The sequence below is a fragment of the Myotis yumanensis genome, unplaced genomic scaffold, assembly GCF_028538775.1.
Source record: "Myotis yumanensis isolate MYYU_CA2020_CCGP unplaced genomic scaffold, mMyoYum1.0.hap1 SCAF_2, whole genome shotgun sequence".
NCBI classification, from domain to species: domain Eukaryota; kingdom Metazoa; phylum Chordata; class Mammalia; order Chiroptera; family Vespertilionidae; genus Myotis; species Myotis yumanensis.
In genome coordinates this window covers 21547185-21566715 of record NW_027223753.1, presented here as the reverse complement: position 1 = coordinate 21566715, position 19531 = coordinate 21547185, and the positions used below count along the sequence as shown (strand labels likewise).

Here is a 19531-nt window from a genome sequence, read left to right as displayed (position 1 = left end):
CCATGCCTTCACCCAGCAGCTCCAGTGCCTTCTCATTCATTGCCCAGCTCCTCAATACACTTTCCTCCTTCAAGGTTCATCTCAGAGGCCACTTCTTTCTAACCTCCCCATTCAGAATACATCGCTGTAGACGGTGGCACCTTCAGCACTTTACTTCTGTGTCTTCAGCACACTGTCAGTTCCAGACACTCTGCTTTACAGTGGAGCTGGCCACCTGCTTGCCACCCCAGAGAGAGCTCTGCGGGGCTCGGGGTCACCTCACGCCATCCGACTCCTCCACGGGGTGCACATGCAGCAGGTGCTCACTCACTGCCGCCTGCACAGTTGGCACACGGAGACGTGGACGAGTACAAGGAGGGTTTTCTCCCACACGAGGATTTCCTTAGTTGGGCCAGCCACCCTGGGCGTTGCTTAGGTCCGCAGAGAGGGGAGTGGGCAAAGCTCGCCAGCCTGGCCTCCAGGAAGGCCAGTGGTCTGGGTGTAACCGAGGTTCGGGAAAGGTTACCTCCCCTGTTACTGTCATTGGTTAGCAAATATCAGGACTACTCTTGGGAAGAGAGAGTGGCTCAGCCCATGTTAGCTTTATAGTGTGTGTTTGACAGGGGATTTACAGAAATGCCAGGGGCGATTAGTGCCCGCTCGGCTTTAGTAAGTAAACATGACTGTGTAACACCCAGCATCCTGTCTGCACCACGTGGGCCCAGCCTTTCCCAGAGGCTGTGCCAAGCAGCTCAAATTCAGGAGCATGAAAGAGGGAACGCGAGAACAACAGGTGAGGGGCACGGAGGAGAGGGAGCATGATCACTGCCATCTACTGAGCAGGCGCCACTTCAGGCTCCACGGCATTCTCCCTCCCGTGTTCACAGACACCCTCAGGTTGCAGATGTGGGCTCTGAGGCCCCGAGAAGTTTCTCATGCAAGGTCATCCAGCCTGGATCAATGCCCCTGTGTCTGATTCCCAAATCCAGGCTCTTAATCATGGCACGCTGTTGCCTCCCATATAAATAATCTTTCTGAGTATGCTCAGAACAGTGAGCTATTTTTCCCCATGGAATCATTTACATGTGCACAGTGCCCTGGAAAGCCAGAGATGAAAGCCAAGTCTGTTTTTACTGAGCACTGCTGTGTGCTGGGTACTGTTCTAGGCCCTGGGGATACAGTCGGAAGCAAAACAGCCAAGGTCTCTGTTCCCATAGAGGTAGATGCACATGTGTATACAATTAAGAGGCAAACAAATAAATTAGCCAGGTTCTTACAGATTGTGTTATGAAAAGAACAAAATGGGATAATGTGATAAAAGTGATGGAAGCGGGGGTAAAGAATGAGCCCAGAAGAAGAGGCTCAAAGAGACCTGTCTGAGGAGGTGATATTGGTGCTGAAAACTGGATGACAGGATGGAGCTGGCATAGGATCTATGGCAAGATCATTCCTGGCAGAAGGACCAGCCTGTGCAACGGCCCTGGGGCAAGTAGGGAAGGGGATTGTGCCTGCTGTGTTGGAAGAAGATTTTACAGTTATGTCTGAAGCACAGTGATAGAAGATCACCAATGCTGTTAATAATTAAAACTGAACACAAGTGAAGAATAGGTTTTAAAATGTGATCTGAACAGGGGAGGGCTTCAGATAGGGTAACATATACCAGTAGTCAAACTTTTTCTGTAATGAACCAGATAGTAAATATGTCAGGCTCTGTGGGCCATATGACATAACAGTGCCGCTCTGCCATTCTAGCACATAGACAATATGTCAGCAAATGAGCATGCCTGTGTTCCAATTAAACTTCATTGACAAGAACAGGCACAGAGCCAGATCGGGCTGCAGGCCTAGTTTGCTGTATACTGTCTAAGGTGTCGCTGGGTGTCAGGTGTTGGATACTGTAACTCCAGACTCTCCACACAAGCCTAGGTCTTACACTTAGTGATATGAGTGTGTACTCTTGCCCTGGGCTGGCGCTTCTTGGACTTTTCCACTGAAGTCACCTAATAGAAGGGAGTAGATGCCTATTTTCAGAAGATCCAGAGGGTGTAGGAAGCAAAAATCTCTTTGCAGCTTCATGGTTTTGCTTAAAAACGAGTATGAATTTTACATCCTACTCCATAATAAATTCACATGTTTTAGTATAAAAGTTATTTTCCCCAAAATTTTGAAGAAAAACTGACCCTCCAAATAAATGAATGTTATTGATCCTGTGGCCTTCAAAACCTCTTGTCCCCGGATCCTGCCGACCCGTCTGTGAACGGTGACATAGTGGGAACTGTGGTGGCAGCCGGCTTGTTGCAGCTGCCTCAGAATCCTTTCCCCGGACTTTCGTGTACACCATTTCCTTTGGTGCACTTTCTCATACTTCATTCATTCACTCGCTCATTCGTTTATTCACTTATTCCTCCCTTACATCATTCATTGGGTATCCACTTAAAACATCTGCTTTGCATTTCACTAGCTTAGGTATTAAGACTACACGCAGCTCCCAAATTTCTGAGTTTTTTTTAATACATCTCAGTTACTAATGCTTGTTTTGACCTCTGCTTTGTTACAAACATTGGATTTATCTTTAGTTCCAGTCTGGTGAGCCTTTGGTTGTTTGCCACACAAGAGAGAATATGGGTTTCACCCGCCTGAGTAATTCCCTGCATCTTCGCAGCCACTGCTCAGCGCTCGGACGGCCGACCCCGGGACTCCTTTGCAGCCCCTGCTGATTGAATTTGGAGTTTATACTTAATTATCTTGTCACTCCCTTATACAGATCATGTTACCTACATTAGACAAGATTGCAAAGCTTAGCTCTGAAACAGTCTCGTATCGGTAAATCAAGCTGAACTCAGTTCTACAATCATAGCAGCGCCATCATGCTCAACTCAGTTTCTCAGGACGGGATGACAGGGATGGTGAAGATGTTGGGAGAATGGGTGGCAGTGGCAGTGGCAGAGGGAGCGGAAGTAATGGGGGTGAGAACGGAGATGGTGGCTCTATTGGGAGGTGTCGGAGATCACGCAGGGGGCCTGGCTGATGGACATGGTGATGTCAGTGAGGGGGGTGCACTGGGAGCCTAGTGTGGCTAACACCTAGGCAACCCCACCTCCTCTTCTGTTTTCTTGTCCCAGTGTCCACAGCCACGTCCTGCAATGACCCTGGGGTCCCACAGAACGGGAGCCGGAGTGGTGACAGTTGGGAAGCTGGTGACTCCACGGTGTTCCAGTGTGACCCTGGCTACGCCCTGCAGGGCAGCGCAGAGATCAGCTGCGTGAAGATCGAGAACAGATTCTTCTGGCAGCCAAGCCCACCAACATGCATCGGTACAGAGCAGCGCAGCGCGAGCCCTGCCCTCTGGCCCCCCACATGGGGGCTCCAGACCCCCTGTCTACATACGTGGCAGCTGCACCTTGAGTCTGGCCAGGAGACTCAGAACAGCCCAAAGTTGCAGAAAACCCAAAGTTTGCTTTTCATGCACATGTGCGTGTGTGTGCACACGCACACATACACACACACAGATACCACACTCTTCACGCTACAAAATGGTCCCAAAGGTTCCTAAGCCAGGTGTGTCTGCCCCTTTTCTCCTGGCCTAGGATGTATAGGTTGGAAGGGGACAGTGGTCACATTGGGTGGTAGGTCAGCAGGTTCTGAAATGACCCTCCCATTACCCAAAGCTCTAGAAGGACACCCCCAGGCTTGGGTGTGAAGGAAGGAACCCTGCTCCTCCTCCTCTCAAGGTCACTGTTGGTCACCTGGGTGTTGATTCTCCGGATCTGCCCTTAGTCTTAAAATCTCCCCATTGGACGGAGGACAAATTGGAGGCTCTGAGACATGTCCAAGGTCATGCAGCTTGTAGGGGTTGAGCTGGAATAATCCTGCTCCCTAGCATAGCAACTGGAGACTGGGAGGAGGGAGCTTGGAGGGAGAGAGGAACAGGAAAGAAGGAGAGAGAGAGACAAACATCCCAGTGTTCACTTCCGCTCAGCTCTTTTACTCAGGCAAGGTACTGAATGTGTTTCTGTGTCAGCAATGGGTGCTAGAGGGGAACCAGTAGCCACTGAACCCTACTGTGTGCCAGCCCCGTACTGGACATTTATTTCTACAACCTCATTTTGCTTTCCCGGCAGCTCTCCGTAATGAGTGCCATTCCCTCATTTTACAGTTGAGGAACCTGAAACTTGGACACATTTGGATATCTTATCCCAAATCACAGAGCCAAGACATGGCAGAGCCAACCCTGAAACCCCGATCCCTCTGAATACAGAGCCTTGCGTTTTCCTGCCGCACAGCGCACCCTGACTCCCCTGCTGGAGACGGGCTCTGGGGACTTTCAGAGACGTGTGCCCCGCAGTGCCCACCCGGTGGGGCCCTGCACCTCTCTCCACACGGGCTCAATTCCCACATCTGAGGTCTGGCTTTGCTGGCCATGCTCTGATGCCTGGCCTTGAAGACAGACCCTGAATCCTGTCCCTCAGTGGTAACTGGTAGTCCTCTGGGTAGGTGATGGAGCATGTGCATGTGCTGTGGACAGGAGGGCGAGATCCGGGTTCCAGACCAGCTCAGTTCTCAACTACATGTCATGATTGTCGCAAAGCGTGGGGGATAGTGAAGGAGACAGATCCACGTTATTTCCTTGCTCTGCCATTTACTAGTTCAGTGGCCGTGGGAAGGTTACTTTGACTCTCTGAGCCTCAGTTTCCTCATCTGTAAAGTGAAAGACAATAGACTTCCTCCTAGCATTGTGGGGAGAACTCAAAACTAGCCTGAATCTCAGGAAATTCTCATTTCTCTCCTTCCCTCCTCCCTTCCTCTGTCCTTCCTCCTTTCCCAGTTTTCTTCTTTCAAGCTTTCAGACTCACTGCCCTCCCTGAACCAGAGTTCCTTCTGGTCTACGGCATCCTGTCTGGGAAGGCGCTGCAGGGAATCACATGACTTCCAAGGCCCTTCTGATTCAGCATCCTTCATGGCAGGGATTCCATAGGCTTATCTTGCAGAAAAGCAGGTCCTGAGACAAGACCATCCCAGATGGAGAAAAAGGGTCGCCCTGCATTAAGCTGATGGCAGTAAATGGGCAGCGAGCAGGGCAAAGCGGGTAACTCAGCTCTCGTTACCCATTCCTTGCACCCTGTGGCCTGGGGAGTGCTTCTTAGGCAACAAAGTGAAAGTCTTTGCCTCTTTCTCAAACAGCCTGGCCATCCCAGTGACAAGCCCCTAATTTCCAGCTCCCTTGGCCGTCTTCCAGGATCGGCCTGTCTGGCCATGGCATCCCTTCATTACAGGGAGGAAGCCAAGGAAGAAAAGTATTTGTTGAGAGTCATCCCCATGATAGATGCTGGGCTGGACATTGTGGCCACATGATCACAAATAGAATCACCATGTGGACTCAGGTTCTGGGTTCTAGCTACCCAGGTTCTGTCCAACTTCACCACCACAAGCTGTGTGGCCTTGGATAAATTCTTCATCTCCTGTGCCTCGTTTTCCTCCCCGAAATGGGGAGAATAAAAGTACCTACCTCACAGGGTCGTTTTGAGGATTAAATAAGATAATGCTGTAAAGCTCGTGGTAACCATGGCATACAGTAGAAGCCATTACCATCATCATTCTTTTCAGTTTATTTTGTAGACCAGGAAATGGGGGTTCGGAGAGGTATGATAACGTGCCCAAACTCACAGTTAATAAGTGGCATAGTCAAAATTTGAACCTAGGACCGTGTCACTTCAAAATTGATGGCCTTTGTCACAACTCTCCCCCCTCAGTACAGCCTGCCCACCTCTCAGCCCTCCTGGAATGGTCTGCCGAATTTAGGGGTTGTTAGCCGAAGAAAAACGGGCGGTTTCAGAAATGCCTAGATTCACCCCATCTGAGGCAAACTTAAAGACACTCCTGAGCTGCAAAGGAAGGCCAGGCCTAAGAGCCCTTGCCCGAACGGAGGCATCATTGTGCCCCCTTGGGAAGATCCCCCAGGGAGCTGGGCAGCTGGCATGACAAGAGTGTACCCCTCTCACTGGCTGCGTCACGCTGTGCTTCTGGGTAGGGCCACTCTCTGTGAACAGGACAGTGTGGTCTTGCCTTGTTCAATGCAGTTTTACTCTGGTCTGTCCCGTTCATCTAACCCTCTTCTCTAGAGAAGGCTCAGTGGAGAGGAAGCGCGGGAGATACAAGGCAGACCTGACTCGAGGAAGCATCCTCACTCACAGAAGCTCTTGTTCCTGGGGCCTGTGCCTGCCCGCCCGTGGGGAGGGACGCCCCTCTCTCCTCCCCCTGCCATCAGCAGTTCCGAGGTGGTAGAGCGGTTGATGGACTCTGGAGCCAGACACGCGTGGGTTTGAGTCTCAGAGTGACTCTGGGCGAGTGACTTAAGCTCTGAGCCTCGGTTCCTCCTTTCTAACTCAGGAAGGATAGTCCATAGCTCACTGAGTTTCTATGGGACATAAATGAGATAAGGCAGCTAAAATGCTATAGCTCATGCCTGACATTTAATAGGTGCCCACTTGAGTGTTTCTGGTACTCAAGTTGGTGTTTGAGATATATTTCCCATGGAAAAAAACACACTACTCATGACCACTCAGGTTTGCTGTTCAACCATGTTAGGACTTTTATGGCCTGGCTTGAAGACCTACCATTTTTAAAGAGACCCTGTGGAGGGTTGCTCCAGCCCTTTAAGCATTGCTCTGAGTAAAAGCTGCACCACGAGGCAATAAATATTGCTCATCTCTGCGACAGGCCTGCGGCTGCTGTTCAGTTCAGCCTTGGATACAGCCTTGGCTCCCACCCCATGTCCAGTCTTGGATTTTCTGGCTTCCTCTTGCATGGCTCTCCATGCTCCTGTGGGCTCACTATTTGCCTGCTTCGCTGCCAATCTCCGATGGTGCATCGTAAGCCACAGTTATAGTCTTAGCCATCTTTTCCTGTTAATGACTCCATACACTTCCCAGCCTCCACTTGACCAAACCCTCATGCTGCAGGGCAATAGCCCGGCCAACTAGTGCAGAACCTGGCTCAGGATCTGGGAAGGGCCAGGGGGGACTCTGGGTGAGCAGCCTGCTGTATCGCTGGCCACCTTCCCTCTCCTGCCAGCTGGGAAGGCCTGTCATCTCAGGGGGGAAACCACCGTGAACTGATGGGGATTTGTAGTATCTCCATACGACTGAGGCGTACATGTTTTCTTGGAGAAGGTCTTTTGGAAAATTGGACGGGATCTGCAGCCCCAAGCAGGTGCCAAGAGCGCTGACAGTGTAGGAGGCTGGTGGGCTTGGCAGGTGAATATGGTAATGTTTGCCACTCCTGACCAACTGCACCAGGACACTCGGTAAATACGCACAGTGCCCGCCTCGCCTAGAAAGTGGATGTGAGGCAGCGAGCAGAGAGCAGGTGTTGGGTCTGTAAGACGCATGATGGCTCCAGGTACTGGCTGCTTATGGTATGCCAGATGCTTTCCGCCATCAAAATCTTTGCAGCCACCCCATGAAGGCAGTATTGTCTCTTTTTGCAATAGAAAGACACTGAGGTCCAGAGAGGTTAGGTCAGTTCTCTGACGTTATACAGCCAGGAGCGGGCAGAGTCACGGATTTTGTTTTTGAGTCATTCCTTCAAGTGAAATTAGCCATTGAGAAACGAGTGGCTCCGTGGCATTTAGTGCATTCTCAGTGTTGCGCAACCACTGCCTCTAGTTCCAAAACATTCCATCCCAGGGAAAACCTCGGACCCATTACACTCCACCCTCCCCTTGGCCTCCAGAGCCAGGTGTCAACTCAGGTGTATCAGACTCAGTCCTTCCTCTTCTGTGCCTACAAACACCCATTGAATCGGACCTGGTGAAGGGGGCGTCTTACCCTTGTCTTCTCTCCTCAGCTCCCTGTGGGGGAGACTTGACGGGACCCTCGGGAGTCATCCTGTCTCCAAATTACCCAGAGCCCTACCCGCCGGGCAAGGAGTGCGACTGGAAGGTGACCGTCTCGCCAGACTACGTCATCGCCCTGGTATTTAACATGTATGTACCTTTCCCTGGGAGGGAGACGAAGGGTTCAGAGCAGCTGGGGGGTTCAGACCTGGGTGTCTGGGTGAGTATACACAGGTCTGCTGTGAGTGCTCAGCCCCGGGGAGGTGTAGGAGCACCAAAACGAAGAGACCCAAGCATTTACAGGAAGTCTCCTATGGGCCCAGAACGGCACTCAGTGGCTTCACATATATTCTTATTTCTTTCTTCTTATTATTGTTATTGAATTTCATGCACGGGGGTGGGGTGTGCCTCGGCCTGGCCTGTACCCTCTCCAACTGGGACCCCTCGGGGGGTGTCCGACTGCCAGTTTAGGCCCATCCCTGCGGGCCCATCTCACAATCCAGGACCCCTGGTTCCTAACCGCTCACCTGCCTGCCTGCCTGATTGCCTTTAACCACTTCTGCCTGCCAGCCTGATCGCCCCCTAACTGCTCCCCTGCTGGCTTGATTGATGCCTAACTGCTCCCCTCCTGGCCCAATCGCCCCCAACTGCCCTCCCCTGCCGGCCTGATCACCCACAACTGCCCCTGCGGCCCGATTGCCCACAACTGCCCTCCCCTGCCACGACCCACTTCCTTCGCTGGGACCCGCCTCCTCCACGCTGCACAGAGCTGTGGAATCCCAGGCCTCACCACATGGAGCGGCCACTGGGCCCCACCTCCACTGTGTGCGCAGCCATCTTATGACAGCCATCTTGTGACAACGTGAGGGCGTGATGCCACCTAGGCTATTATTAGTATAGATTTTATTTTATTTTTTATTTTTTCAGCTCCAAAGCTGTTGAGATTCAGAAAGCAGGGCCTTGCTGGATTCTTGTCTTCTGCCCTCCAGTGTTTTCCCCCCTGCTCTCACCCAGCTCATTCTAGCTCACTCCCCAGCTTACGAACAGGCTCAGGTTTTTCTCAGATGCACCCCAATGTAGCTCCCCCACGATCTCCTTTATTCCTTTCAGAGGCAAGCTCTTCTAAAGAGTTGTCTCTGCTTTTCTCTCCTCCCTCCCCTCCTTTCACAGAGAACCACTGAGAGCTGGTCTCTGCCCATGGGTCCGCTGGCAACTCCTCTGATAAGACACCGGCGAACTCCTGGTTGCCAAACAAAGTGGAACTGTCCATGTTTTATCCCCAGCACCTCTTGATCGCTCCCTCAGTCCCTACTCTGCTTCTTCCCCTTGGGTTTCATGAAGTTCCCCCTCCCTTCCGGTTCTCCAACTTCTTCTGTGAGTGCACCACTTCCCCTTCATGACCCTCTTCCTTGGCCAGGCAATGTCTCAAGCCATTTTTTTTTTAATATATTTTATTGATTTTTTACAGCGAGGAAGGGAGAGAGATAGAGAGTTAGAAACATCGATGAGAGAGAAACATCGACCAGCTGCCTCCTGCACATCTCCCACTGGGGATGTGCCCGCAACCCAGGCACATGCCCTTGACCGGAATTGAACCTGGGACCTTTCAGTCCGCAGGCCGACGCTCCATCCACTGAGCCAAACCGGCTTCGGCTGTCTCAAACCATTTCTCTTCTCATCCACACCTCCTTCCTGGACAAGCTCATCCACTCCCAGGGCTTTCCTCTTAGAAACTGCCAACTCCCCTCTGCTACCTCCCCACCCCCACCCAGACATCCTGCTGAGCTGTAGGCTCAGATATCCAGCTGTTGGCTGCCTCTGGTGCTGCAGGAGCTAGGCTGCAACACACAAGCATATTGCTCCTCCCCAGACAAGCTCCATTCTGAACACGGGATCGGCATCCTAATCCACCTTCACTGCTTCTTTTATGAGTGACCAAGGTGTGGAGCCTCTGCTGCCTTAACACAACTCCTGTTTTCCCCTCTGGTGCATCCTCCCAGCTGCTGCCCTGGTTGAAGCCTTGTTATTTCCCATCTAAATTACCACCATAGTATCCTAAGGGGTTCTTCTGCCCCCATCTAGCCTTCCATGCCAGTCTCTTCTTTAGCTAGCCGCAGAGTGGTCTTGTCTATGAAAATGCTACAGTAACCACCCTGTTTTCCATTTTAATGTATGGTAATACTTCTTAGCAATCAGGAATGAACTACTGATGCATGCAGTTTGGGTGAATCTCAGAGCACACTGAGCAAAAGGAGACAGACACACACAAAAGTACATAATGAATGATTCCACTTACATAAAGTTTTAGGTTTGGCAAAACTTGATATGCATGTGTCAAAGCTGGTAAGAGATGATCATTTCATGATGTGTAAATTACATTTAATTTTAAGAAAAGAAACAATAAATAGATCCTTTATTTTGAAATCCTTCACAGCTCCTTTTCCCCTAAAAATTAAAGTCCAAACCTGGATTTCATTCTAAGCAATCTGGTCGCTGCCTGCCTCTCTATTCAGTGCCCCCGCCGCAGTAGAACCCCACCCATCCCGATCCCTGGGCTCCAGCCAGACTGAAGGACCAGCAGCCTCCAAGCCTCTGCCTCTCCCTTCACAGCGGCGTCCTTTCCAACCACTGAGGGTCTTTTCATCTCCCTAGGCTCAGCACCAGCTTGGCCTTCACAAAAGCTTCATTTTCTCCTCCCGGGGAACTTTGTGTTGTGACCCCACACACCTGTACAGACTGTAGACTTTGCTGTATCATCTTCACATCCATCGCTTCCTTCGGCCCCAGCCCCATCTGGAAGAAGGGGTGGTGTCTGACATATCCCATGTCCCGGGCGCCTTGTACAGTGCCCGATGTAGGAGGGTACTCAGATAAAATCAAGTGATGGAAGGAAGGCAGGGACAGAAGAAGGTAGTTAGGAAGTGGTGGAGCCATAATCTGTGACCAAGACTGAGCAAGTCCCTCCCTTGGTGATTTGAGAAGAGCAGGTGGATGGCAGCTGAATTATGGTGCAAGAAGACCATCCCACCCAGCAGTGGTGGGGACCCTGCAGCTGACCCAGTGTGGGAGGGTGCCATGTAGGAAGGAAGTCATGCATGTCTGGCTCTACCCCTCATCCCCTCTCTCTGCTGGCCCTACCCCTCTGACCGAGAGTTGCCATCGCCCCGCCCTCCACCACAAGTCTCAACCGAAGGGTGGGACTGCGTGGCATTCTCAGTTCTGCCAAATGGAGTATCTGAGTATCCCAGCCTGTGGCCAGGCTATGGCTGAGATTGCATCAGAAATCTGTTCTCTGCACACTCCCTTCCTCTTATTCTGTTGTTTTCACCTTTGCATGCTCAATTAGTTCCAATTGCCTTTGCTGGATATATACCTAACAGTGGAATTATAGCATCGTAGGGCATATATTCAGACCTAGTAGGTATCGTGAAACACTTTCCAAAGTGGTTGATCCCAGTGGCTCCACAGTCTTGCCAGTCCCTGGTGTTTTCCATCATTTTCACTCTCTCCATCCCAGTGGGATAGATTACATTCAGGAACTCTAATATTCCATTTACTAAACTAAGACAGTTTTTAAAATAGATTTTTTTTTCCTCACACTATAGTCAGGATTGCTAAGAAAGAGGTACAGCGGTGGGTGCCAGGAGTGGGGTGGTAGCAAGTCCTCGGGAGAGCAAGAGCTGGCTCAGGGACACAGGAATGAAGCTAGGCTCCTGCTGGGGACAGACCCTTGCTGCCTGGGAATGGCTCCCAGGCCAGCTCTTTCCCTCTTGGGAAAGAAGGTGCAGCGTAGCCCAGAAGCAGGGAGGGGACCTGGGTTCTGGACCTGCTCCAGCTGACTCCTGGGTGTGGAGAGTTGGTAACTCATTTTCCCTTCTGTGCATAATGTAGTGAATATGGACAATATTGTTTTATAATCACCAAACTCATTAAAAGACTCGATCTCAATTATTCCAGCCACTAAAAAGAAATGATAATTATGTGAGGTGATAGAGGTGCTAATTATTACTACAATGGCAATCATATTGCATATGTAAATGTATCTAGTCAACTTGTTGTATGCCTTAAACTTACACAGCAGTATATGTCAAATACATTGCAATTAAAAAGTATTTTTTAAAAAGAGGATGTTCCGTTTCAGCTCCAGCTTTCTGAATGCTGACTCTGGAATCTGCCTCCTCTGCCCAAGCCTGCTTTTTCCATCTTTTCCACTCACTGGGAGGTGGCTGGGGCCTCATCCTTCCCTGCCCCACCAGGAAGTCTCGGGGTTGGGTGCCCGTGGGTGGAGGCCATGCTGTCTGGGAGGCCTGGAACCAATCCCCCACAGTTACCAAGGGACAGTAGTATTGCGATAAGCATGCAGTTTGTGTCTTTTATTCTATGATATGACATACAGTAATGAAATTTTAGATGTTAAACCAATTTTGGTTGTGCCCAGTACGAGCTCTGTTTGACCTTGGTGGGGTGGGGTGGGATGTTTTTGTTCCCCAGCTTTAACCTGGAGCCTGGCTATGACTTCCTTCACGTCTACGATGGGCGGGACTCTCTGAGCCCTCTCATAGGGAGCTTCTATGGCTCCCAGCTCCCCAGCCGCATTGAGAGCAGCAGCAACAGCCTCTTCCTCGCCTTCCGCAGCGACGCATCCGTGAGCAATGTTGGCTTCGTCATCGACTACACAGGTAAGGGCGCTGCTGGCAGAGATGACTGAGGGCAGGGCCCAGCAGACCTGCCAGAGGGAAAGCCTAGGGTAGGGGGAAGAGCAATGGGCTGATCACCACACAGCAGCGCTGCCACCTGCAGAACACCTGCCTCCCCTGTGGCCCTCCAGGTGGCTTAGCCTTTCGCACCCATTTGCCCCAGGCCTGGGAGAAAAGAGGCCAGCATTCTTTTTATACCTCATTTCTATTTTCACATAATTCCTCCCCTTTTCTCATTTTTTTTTCTATGAGGATCTTTCGTGGCTCTTCAATCCCACAACCTCAACCCACACATGCCCACTAACCTCTTCCTGGTCACTCCCCTGCATTTGCTGAGGATTCTGATGTAAACCTCAATCCTCCTCTCCACCCCACAGCCTCCCACCATCCCGGATAACTTCTGTGCGCATATGGACAGCTCATCCAACCCCTGGGGTCACAGTGCCTGGGCCTCTGTCCCATGGACACTCTGGCACCTTGCCGTAGGCTAGACACGTTCTGATACTTCCTGGGCACATTTGGTCATCCTTCCAGTTTTCCCATTCTCTTATTCTCATTGCACTTTTGGGTTAATTAAGACAAGTTCAGTAGTATAAGGGTCGAGGGCAGGGGTCAGCAAATTTTTTCTTAAAGAACCACATAGTAAGCATTTTAGGTTGTGAGCCACATCATCTCCATCACAACCGCTGAGCTCTGTCCTTGTAGCACTAAAGCAGCCAAAGACAGAATACAAAGGAATGGGCGTAACTGTGCTCCAATAACGTCTACTTACAAGAACAGGCCGAGTCTCTGCCTGGTCTAGACTCTCAGATTGACTGAGCTCAGGCCTCGTGGCTACCACTTAGCAGTTGAGGGGACTTGGGCAAGTTTATTTAACCTCTTGAAAACTCCAGGTCCTCATCTATAAAATGATAGTAGAATAATTCGTATCTCACATAAATGTAAAGATCAATGAGTTCTTGCATCAAAGCTCTTGGTTCGGTGCCTGGCACATATCAAGCATCCCATAATGTTCAAATAGGAGCAAGTCATAGTTGGTCATAGTAGTAGGATGAGTTCCAGGCTCTCAAGCACTCCACTTTCTTCTCTCTTTTTGACCTTTTCTTCTTCCCTAATTATCCCAGACACCATTATCCAAATCCCAACTCTATTTCTTGCTTGATTTGTGGGCTTGGCAAGTTATTATCTCTTAGAATCCATCCCTCTTATCTCTATCTATTTAATTATGTTTCAGAAGGTTAAAATTAAAAGGTATTGCATACTTACATATTATATGTCTGAGCATAATATCCAGTATGCACTAAAGACTCTGCAGATAGAGGTGATTGATTTTGTTTGTGTAACTGTAACCCAAGTGCACCCAGGCCTCATCAGCCTGTGTGCACAAATGGACTCACGTGACCAGTTAAAAATGAAAAAAGTTTCTGGCTCCTGCCTCCCCCCCCGCCCCCCACTTGTATAATGTGGGACTTCAGCAACCTTTCAAAGTGCTCTCTAATTAAATATTTTTGGCAACTCCTGGGACTTTCTCATATGAGCTCACAAATAACATCAATCATAGTAATAGCCAACAGTGTCTACCAACTGCTGGCACTGTCCTGAGCACTTCACGCCCATCTATTCATCAACGTCCTCATAACTATCGATTGTCTGCAGTTTGTCAGATGCAGTTCTAGAAGACACTTGGTGCACAGATTAGAGATGTTTTGCTTGTGGTCTTCTTTCCTCGTGGGGCGGCCTGGGCCTCTCTTCCTGCAGACACCTGCCATTTGCTAACCCTCCTGGATGCAAACCCTTCTCCACAGGCTGGTAGCACAGCAAACTGTCACCGGTGATGGAATTCTAACAGAGGACACGACTTAGCCGACTTAGACACAGCCTGTGACCCCATCGCTCCACCGCCACCAGCCACTGCCATATCATCATCATCATCATGTTTCTTCTTAGTCATCTCTCTAATCACACCCTCATCAGTACTTTCAGTTTTCCTAGCCTTCTATTGTATAAACCTTTCAAAACTGCACCCTTTGTTACACCTACACCCACATAGCTGAGCACAGCCAGAAAAAGTCATACAAGCATGGCACTTTAACCCCAACGAAGCCTTATCAGCCACCAGAGTGACTTCTGACCCCTCACCTGAGTCTTCTACGTGATGGAGATTCTAAAATTTCACCCCAAAAGTCACCACTTTCAGCCTCCTTACAAGATGACTTCTTTTCACCATCCCTGGATATACTAAGTTACTGGTAGAAACTCCCTCCGCTTCCTCCCTAGTCACCTTGTTCAGGGTTATCTGGCTGTGGCCACCTCTCCCAGAGATCTTCTCCACTGAATCCATGGGCTAGAGCCACACCTCCAGGTCCTCTTTCCCAAAGAAGCCCTTTCCGCTTTCCTCTGTTGGACTGAAATCATATCTAGAGGGATCCTCAGGTCCAAAACACAGCCCCAGAGAATAAGACCTACCTAGATGCCATCTAAGCCAGTGACTGAAGGAGCCCAGTCACTGGGGAAAACGGAGGCACAGCCCATCCATGCCCTCTTCACCACCTTATTGTGATCTGTAGTTCCAATACCAAGATAAATGTGTCTGTCTGTTTCGGGTGGGTGGTACCCGGTGAGACCTGGAGCTGCCTTCCGTATTCAGATTTCACGTCTCCTAATATTAGTCACCCCTCTGCTATGTCTCCAATCTCTGCTCAGGTAGCCTATTTGCTGGGACCCAGGCACCCCTGCCTTACCCTGTGGTCTCCTCTCCCTGTCCCAGGATCCCTAGATTCCCAGAATGGGTCTACTGTGCAGCCAGATCCTATGGCCTTAACCAATGTGAGACAGAAAAGAAAAGACTATTATAAAACAAATAACTAACGGCCAAACTAATTTAAGCTAAAAGGGGTTCTAGGTCTTAATATCACAGATAACGAAAACTTACTCAAACTGAGCTCCTAAAGAGGGTGTATTTTTAGAATATGAGAGCCCCAGAATAGGAAATGTAAGGGACTAAAATCAGGGTGGGAGAGTCAGAGGTTAGGATTACCTTCCTCTGTCTCCAGAACCCAGGAGTCTCTTCCCTGCCCCTTTCTGAGTATTTGCTCCATTCTGCTCTCTCTGAAAAATAATTTTCATTGCTTCTCCATTTCTTTAAGACAAGTGTGGCTGCCTCTCTCTTGACTCTGAGTCACTTTCCAGTCTGCATCCAAATTCTGAATCCCAGAGGACCATCGGGTTGACCAGGCTTATGTTAAGCATCACAGAATTGGGATTTTTCATGAGGAGCTAGGATAGATCAGGCATGTTTATTCATTTGTTCATTCAGGAAATCGTTAGTGAGAACCTACTATGTGCCATACACTGTGAGAACAGAGCAAAGCCCCTGCCTCCGGGAAGTTCACTTCCTAAACCGACAGACATTCCTAAATGAGAAGTTGGCATTGGCAGCCCACCTAATCATAATGTAGCTATGGGTGGTTTCTTGGTATCTCTGTTTAGTTGCTCCTGGAAAGTGGCTGTGGTGTCAGCCATTTCTAGACAGGCCTCCTGGGAGATGATTCTGGATACAGTCATGTCATTTGTGTATTTTTTGAGACCATGCTTTGAGGCACTTCTCATCTGAATTCTGCCTCCTGGGTAGATTTTGCCCTTTGCTAGAAGAAAACAAAAGGAATGAGGAGGGTCCTTTATTTTGGATACAGTTATTAAAAAGGAATCCCGGGAGGTTACTGTCAATCTCCAGGCCAGAGAAATCGGCAGAATAGGTGGGTGGGAATCTTTATTCTCATCTTCCAGCAGGTGTGGTGGCCTCTTCCTGGGCAGGGACAGGCTAGGCTAGGACATCCATGAAAAGGTGTAGAGATCATTCATCCAGTTAGTAAATGTTTATTGAGTTTCTACTTCATGCCACACCCTGGGCTGGGTATGGAGGATAACCAGTGAGGAGAATGGTCATGGTTCCTACTCTGAGGGAGTGTAAAGGTGAGTGAGGGAGACAAACAATAAAGAAGCAGACAAACTAGAAGTAAGAAGCATGAGAAGTTAGGGAAGAGCAAGCTACTCTGAGGAAGAGAAACAAGGAGCCCACTTCACAGTGGCAGTCGGTAGAGATGAAGGCCTTGCTGAGCAGGTGACATTGAAACAGAGACCTACAGGTTGAGAAGAGCAGGGGTGAGATGGTGTTCAGACAGAGGGAAGAAGAGATCAAAGCACTTATTAGAGAATCTGAAATAACTCAGGGAAGGCCAAGGTGAATCAACCTGGCCTGGAAGGTACTAGAAAGTACCTATTTTCTCTTTCAAGCCCTCGGAAGTGACACTGTGAGCCAAGGAGTTGCAATTAGATTTCCACACCTGCTCCCACTGTCACCACCCACCACTGCCATGGGCCTGCCTTTCTAAATTCCAAATGGAAATTTCTTCATTTCTGCCTATTTTTAAAGCAGCACCTGTTGGGAGGAAAAATTCAAACAATACAGCTGCATATAAGATGAACTCTAAAAACTTCCATCCTCTGTTACTACCACCCCCTGAGAACCATTAGTCATGGCTTGTCTCATTCCAGATAGTTTATATAAAGTAAATTCTAGACTACGGTTGGCAAACTTTTTCTGTAAAAGGCAAGATAGTAAATATTTTAGGCTTAGCAGGCCAGATGATCCCTGCTACATCTGCTCTTCTCTGCTGCTATAATGTTAAAACAGCTGTAGACAGTATATAAACAAATGGGTGTGGCTGTGTGCCAATAAAACTTTATTTTCAAAATCAGGTAGGGCGCCTGTGAATTGTAGCTTGCTGATCCCAGTTCTATATGAATGGAATCACACCATGTGTACTAATCTGTAATATGGGTGGGGTTGTTTTGGGGTTTGTTTTTTTTTTGTTTTTTTGCTTTGTTTTGTTCTTTACCCAGCAATATAGCCCTTGGACATCTTTCCATATCAGTATTCAAAGATTTCCACTATTCTTTTTAAAGGCTGCTTGTATTTCAGTGGATGACTCTAATTTGACCTTTTTAAATAGTTCTGTATTAGTTGAGGGTTTGGGTGGTTGTTTTTTGTTTGTTTGTTTGTTTGTTTCTATTACAACATTTAGAAATGCCCCTTTTCTGTTAGGATAAGAAGAAGCTGGTTCTTATAATTTCCCCCTTTTTTTGGAGGGGGGGCTGGGTATTATTTATTATCATCATGATGTTTTAGTCATTTTGTTTTATCATTTACAGCTGAGCTCTGGTTTAGCAGACCGAAGACCAAATTTTGGTCTTAATTCTGCCTATTAACAGTTGAATGACTTGAAAGACTTGGTTAGCCTGTCTGATCACCACATTCCCCATTTATAACCTGGACAGCAGTGTACCTGGCCCTGCCCACTTCAGAGGCCACTGTGATGTACAAATGCAATAACAGGTTGGAGAGTACTTTTTTTTTTTTTTTTAATATATTTTATTGATTTTTCACAGAGTGGAAGGGAGAGAGATAGAGAGTTAGAAACATCGATGAGAGAGAAACATCGATCAGCTGCCTCCTGCACATCTCCCACTGGGGATGTGCCCGCAACCCACGTACATGCCCTTGACCGGAATCGAACCTGGGACCTTTCAGTCCACAGGCCGACGCTCTATCCACTGAGCCAAACCAGTTTCGGCATTGGTTGGAGAGTACTTTGAAAATTACAAAGTGATATTCCTATGTAAGAAGCTATCATCATTATCATTATCCTAATCATTATTATTAACATGATAATGATGCAAGGATGAGCTCTTCTGGCTCTGACATGTGACTATAGAATAGAGTCTGTAGTTGGAATCATTGATTTTCCAAGCCCTGAGGTGTTCAGCCAATCAATTCAGCATCCATTTGTTAAGCCTCTATTATGTGTCAGATACGGCCAGCCCTAGCACCAAGTTCTGTGCTAGTTGCCGGGATTCAGAGAAGAATAGGTGATGGTCTCTGTCCTCTATGAGTTCAGAACCTACTGAAAAGAAACTTTACCCAAATTACAAGATAGTGTCATGCACGCTAGGTCAAGAGAAGAAAAGCAGGATTCTGCCAGAGAGAAGACAGGGTTGAGAAATGTGCTCAAGAGAGGGTGGCATTGAAAAGTGCAGGATTTGCCTACAGAGAAGGGAGGAAAGGACTTGTGGACAGTGTCTAGTTCTGGGACCCAGTCCCAGCGCAGCAGTTACCTAAAAGCACAGTTGCTGTTACGAGGTAGAAGTTTACTTCCTATAAAAGAAGTCTGGCGACTGTCATCGAGGCTAATGAAGTGGCTCCACCCGAGTTCCTTTGTCTATCTGCTCTACAACGCTAGTGCATGGCTTCAATCCCAAGGTTACCTCGGGGTCCAAGGTGGCGGCGACTGGAGTTCCAACCATGATGTCTGAGTTCCAGACTGAGGGGTGGAGGAAGGAAAGGAAGAGGGAAGGGCCAAAGAGCATTCTCTCAGCTCTCACCTTCCCTTAAGCAGCCTTTCTAGAAACCCCGCACTTATCCACTTAAGAACACTATATATTGAGTGCCTACCATGTGCCAGGCACTGGACTACAGCAGTGAGCAAAACTGAAGAACCATCCTTGTAAAACCTACATTCTTATGAGGAGAGAGAGAAAAAAAAATGAGGTAAGCATATGATACATGAGGCAGTATTGATCAGAGGAAAACAGCAGAGAAGGATGATGGGGAGTGTGGGGAAAGGAATATTGAAATTTTAAATAGCGAGTCAGGAAGGTGTCACTCTCCAAGATGATTTCCAGTCCTAGAGTTCCAGCCAAATTCAGAAGACATTGAGTTAAATCCTCAAAGAGGTGAGAGAAGTAGCCATGCGGATGGGGGAACATTCTGAACACAGAGGCCAGTGTGGTTGGAGCAAAGTTAGAAAAGGAACAATAGGAGTTGAGGTCACAGAGGAGAGGATTGGAGGCAGAAACTGCAGGGGTTTATAGGCCTGTAGGCTTTTGGCTTTTCCTCTTAGTGAGACAGTAGAATATAGTATTATTTGACCTGACTGTGTTTATATCTCTTTGGCCAGACCTA

The 19531-nt window shown here is 48.7% G+C and overlaps 1 protein-coding gene across 1 annotated transcript in view; it reads left to right on the top strand.

Moving 5' to 3' along the window:
• Positions 1 to 19531, top strand: part of CSMD2 (CUB and Sushi multiple domains 2) — a 552912-nt gene that overhangs the window by 432397 nt on the left and 100984 nt on the right. Inside the window, exons 27-29 of the mRNA XM_070404687.1 lie at positions 3102 to 3293; positions 7825 to 7963; positions 12305 to 12492. Coding sequence (XP_070260788.1) covers positions 3102 to 3293; positions 7825 to 7963; positions 12305 to 12492 — 519 coding nt within the window. The remainder of the gene's footprint in view (positions 1 to 3101; positions 3294 to 7824; positions 7964 to 12304; positions 12493 to 19531) is intronic.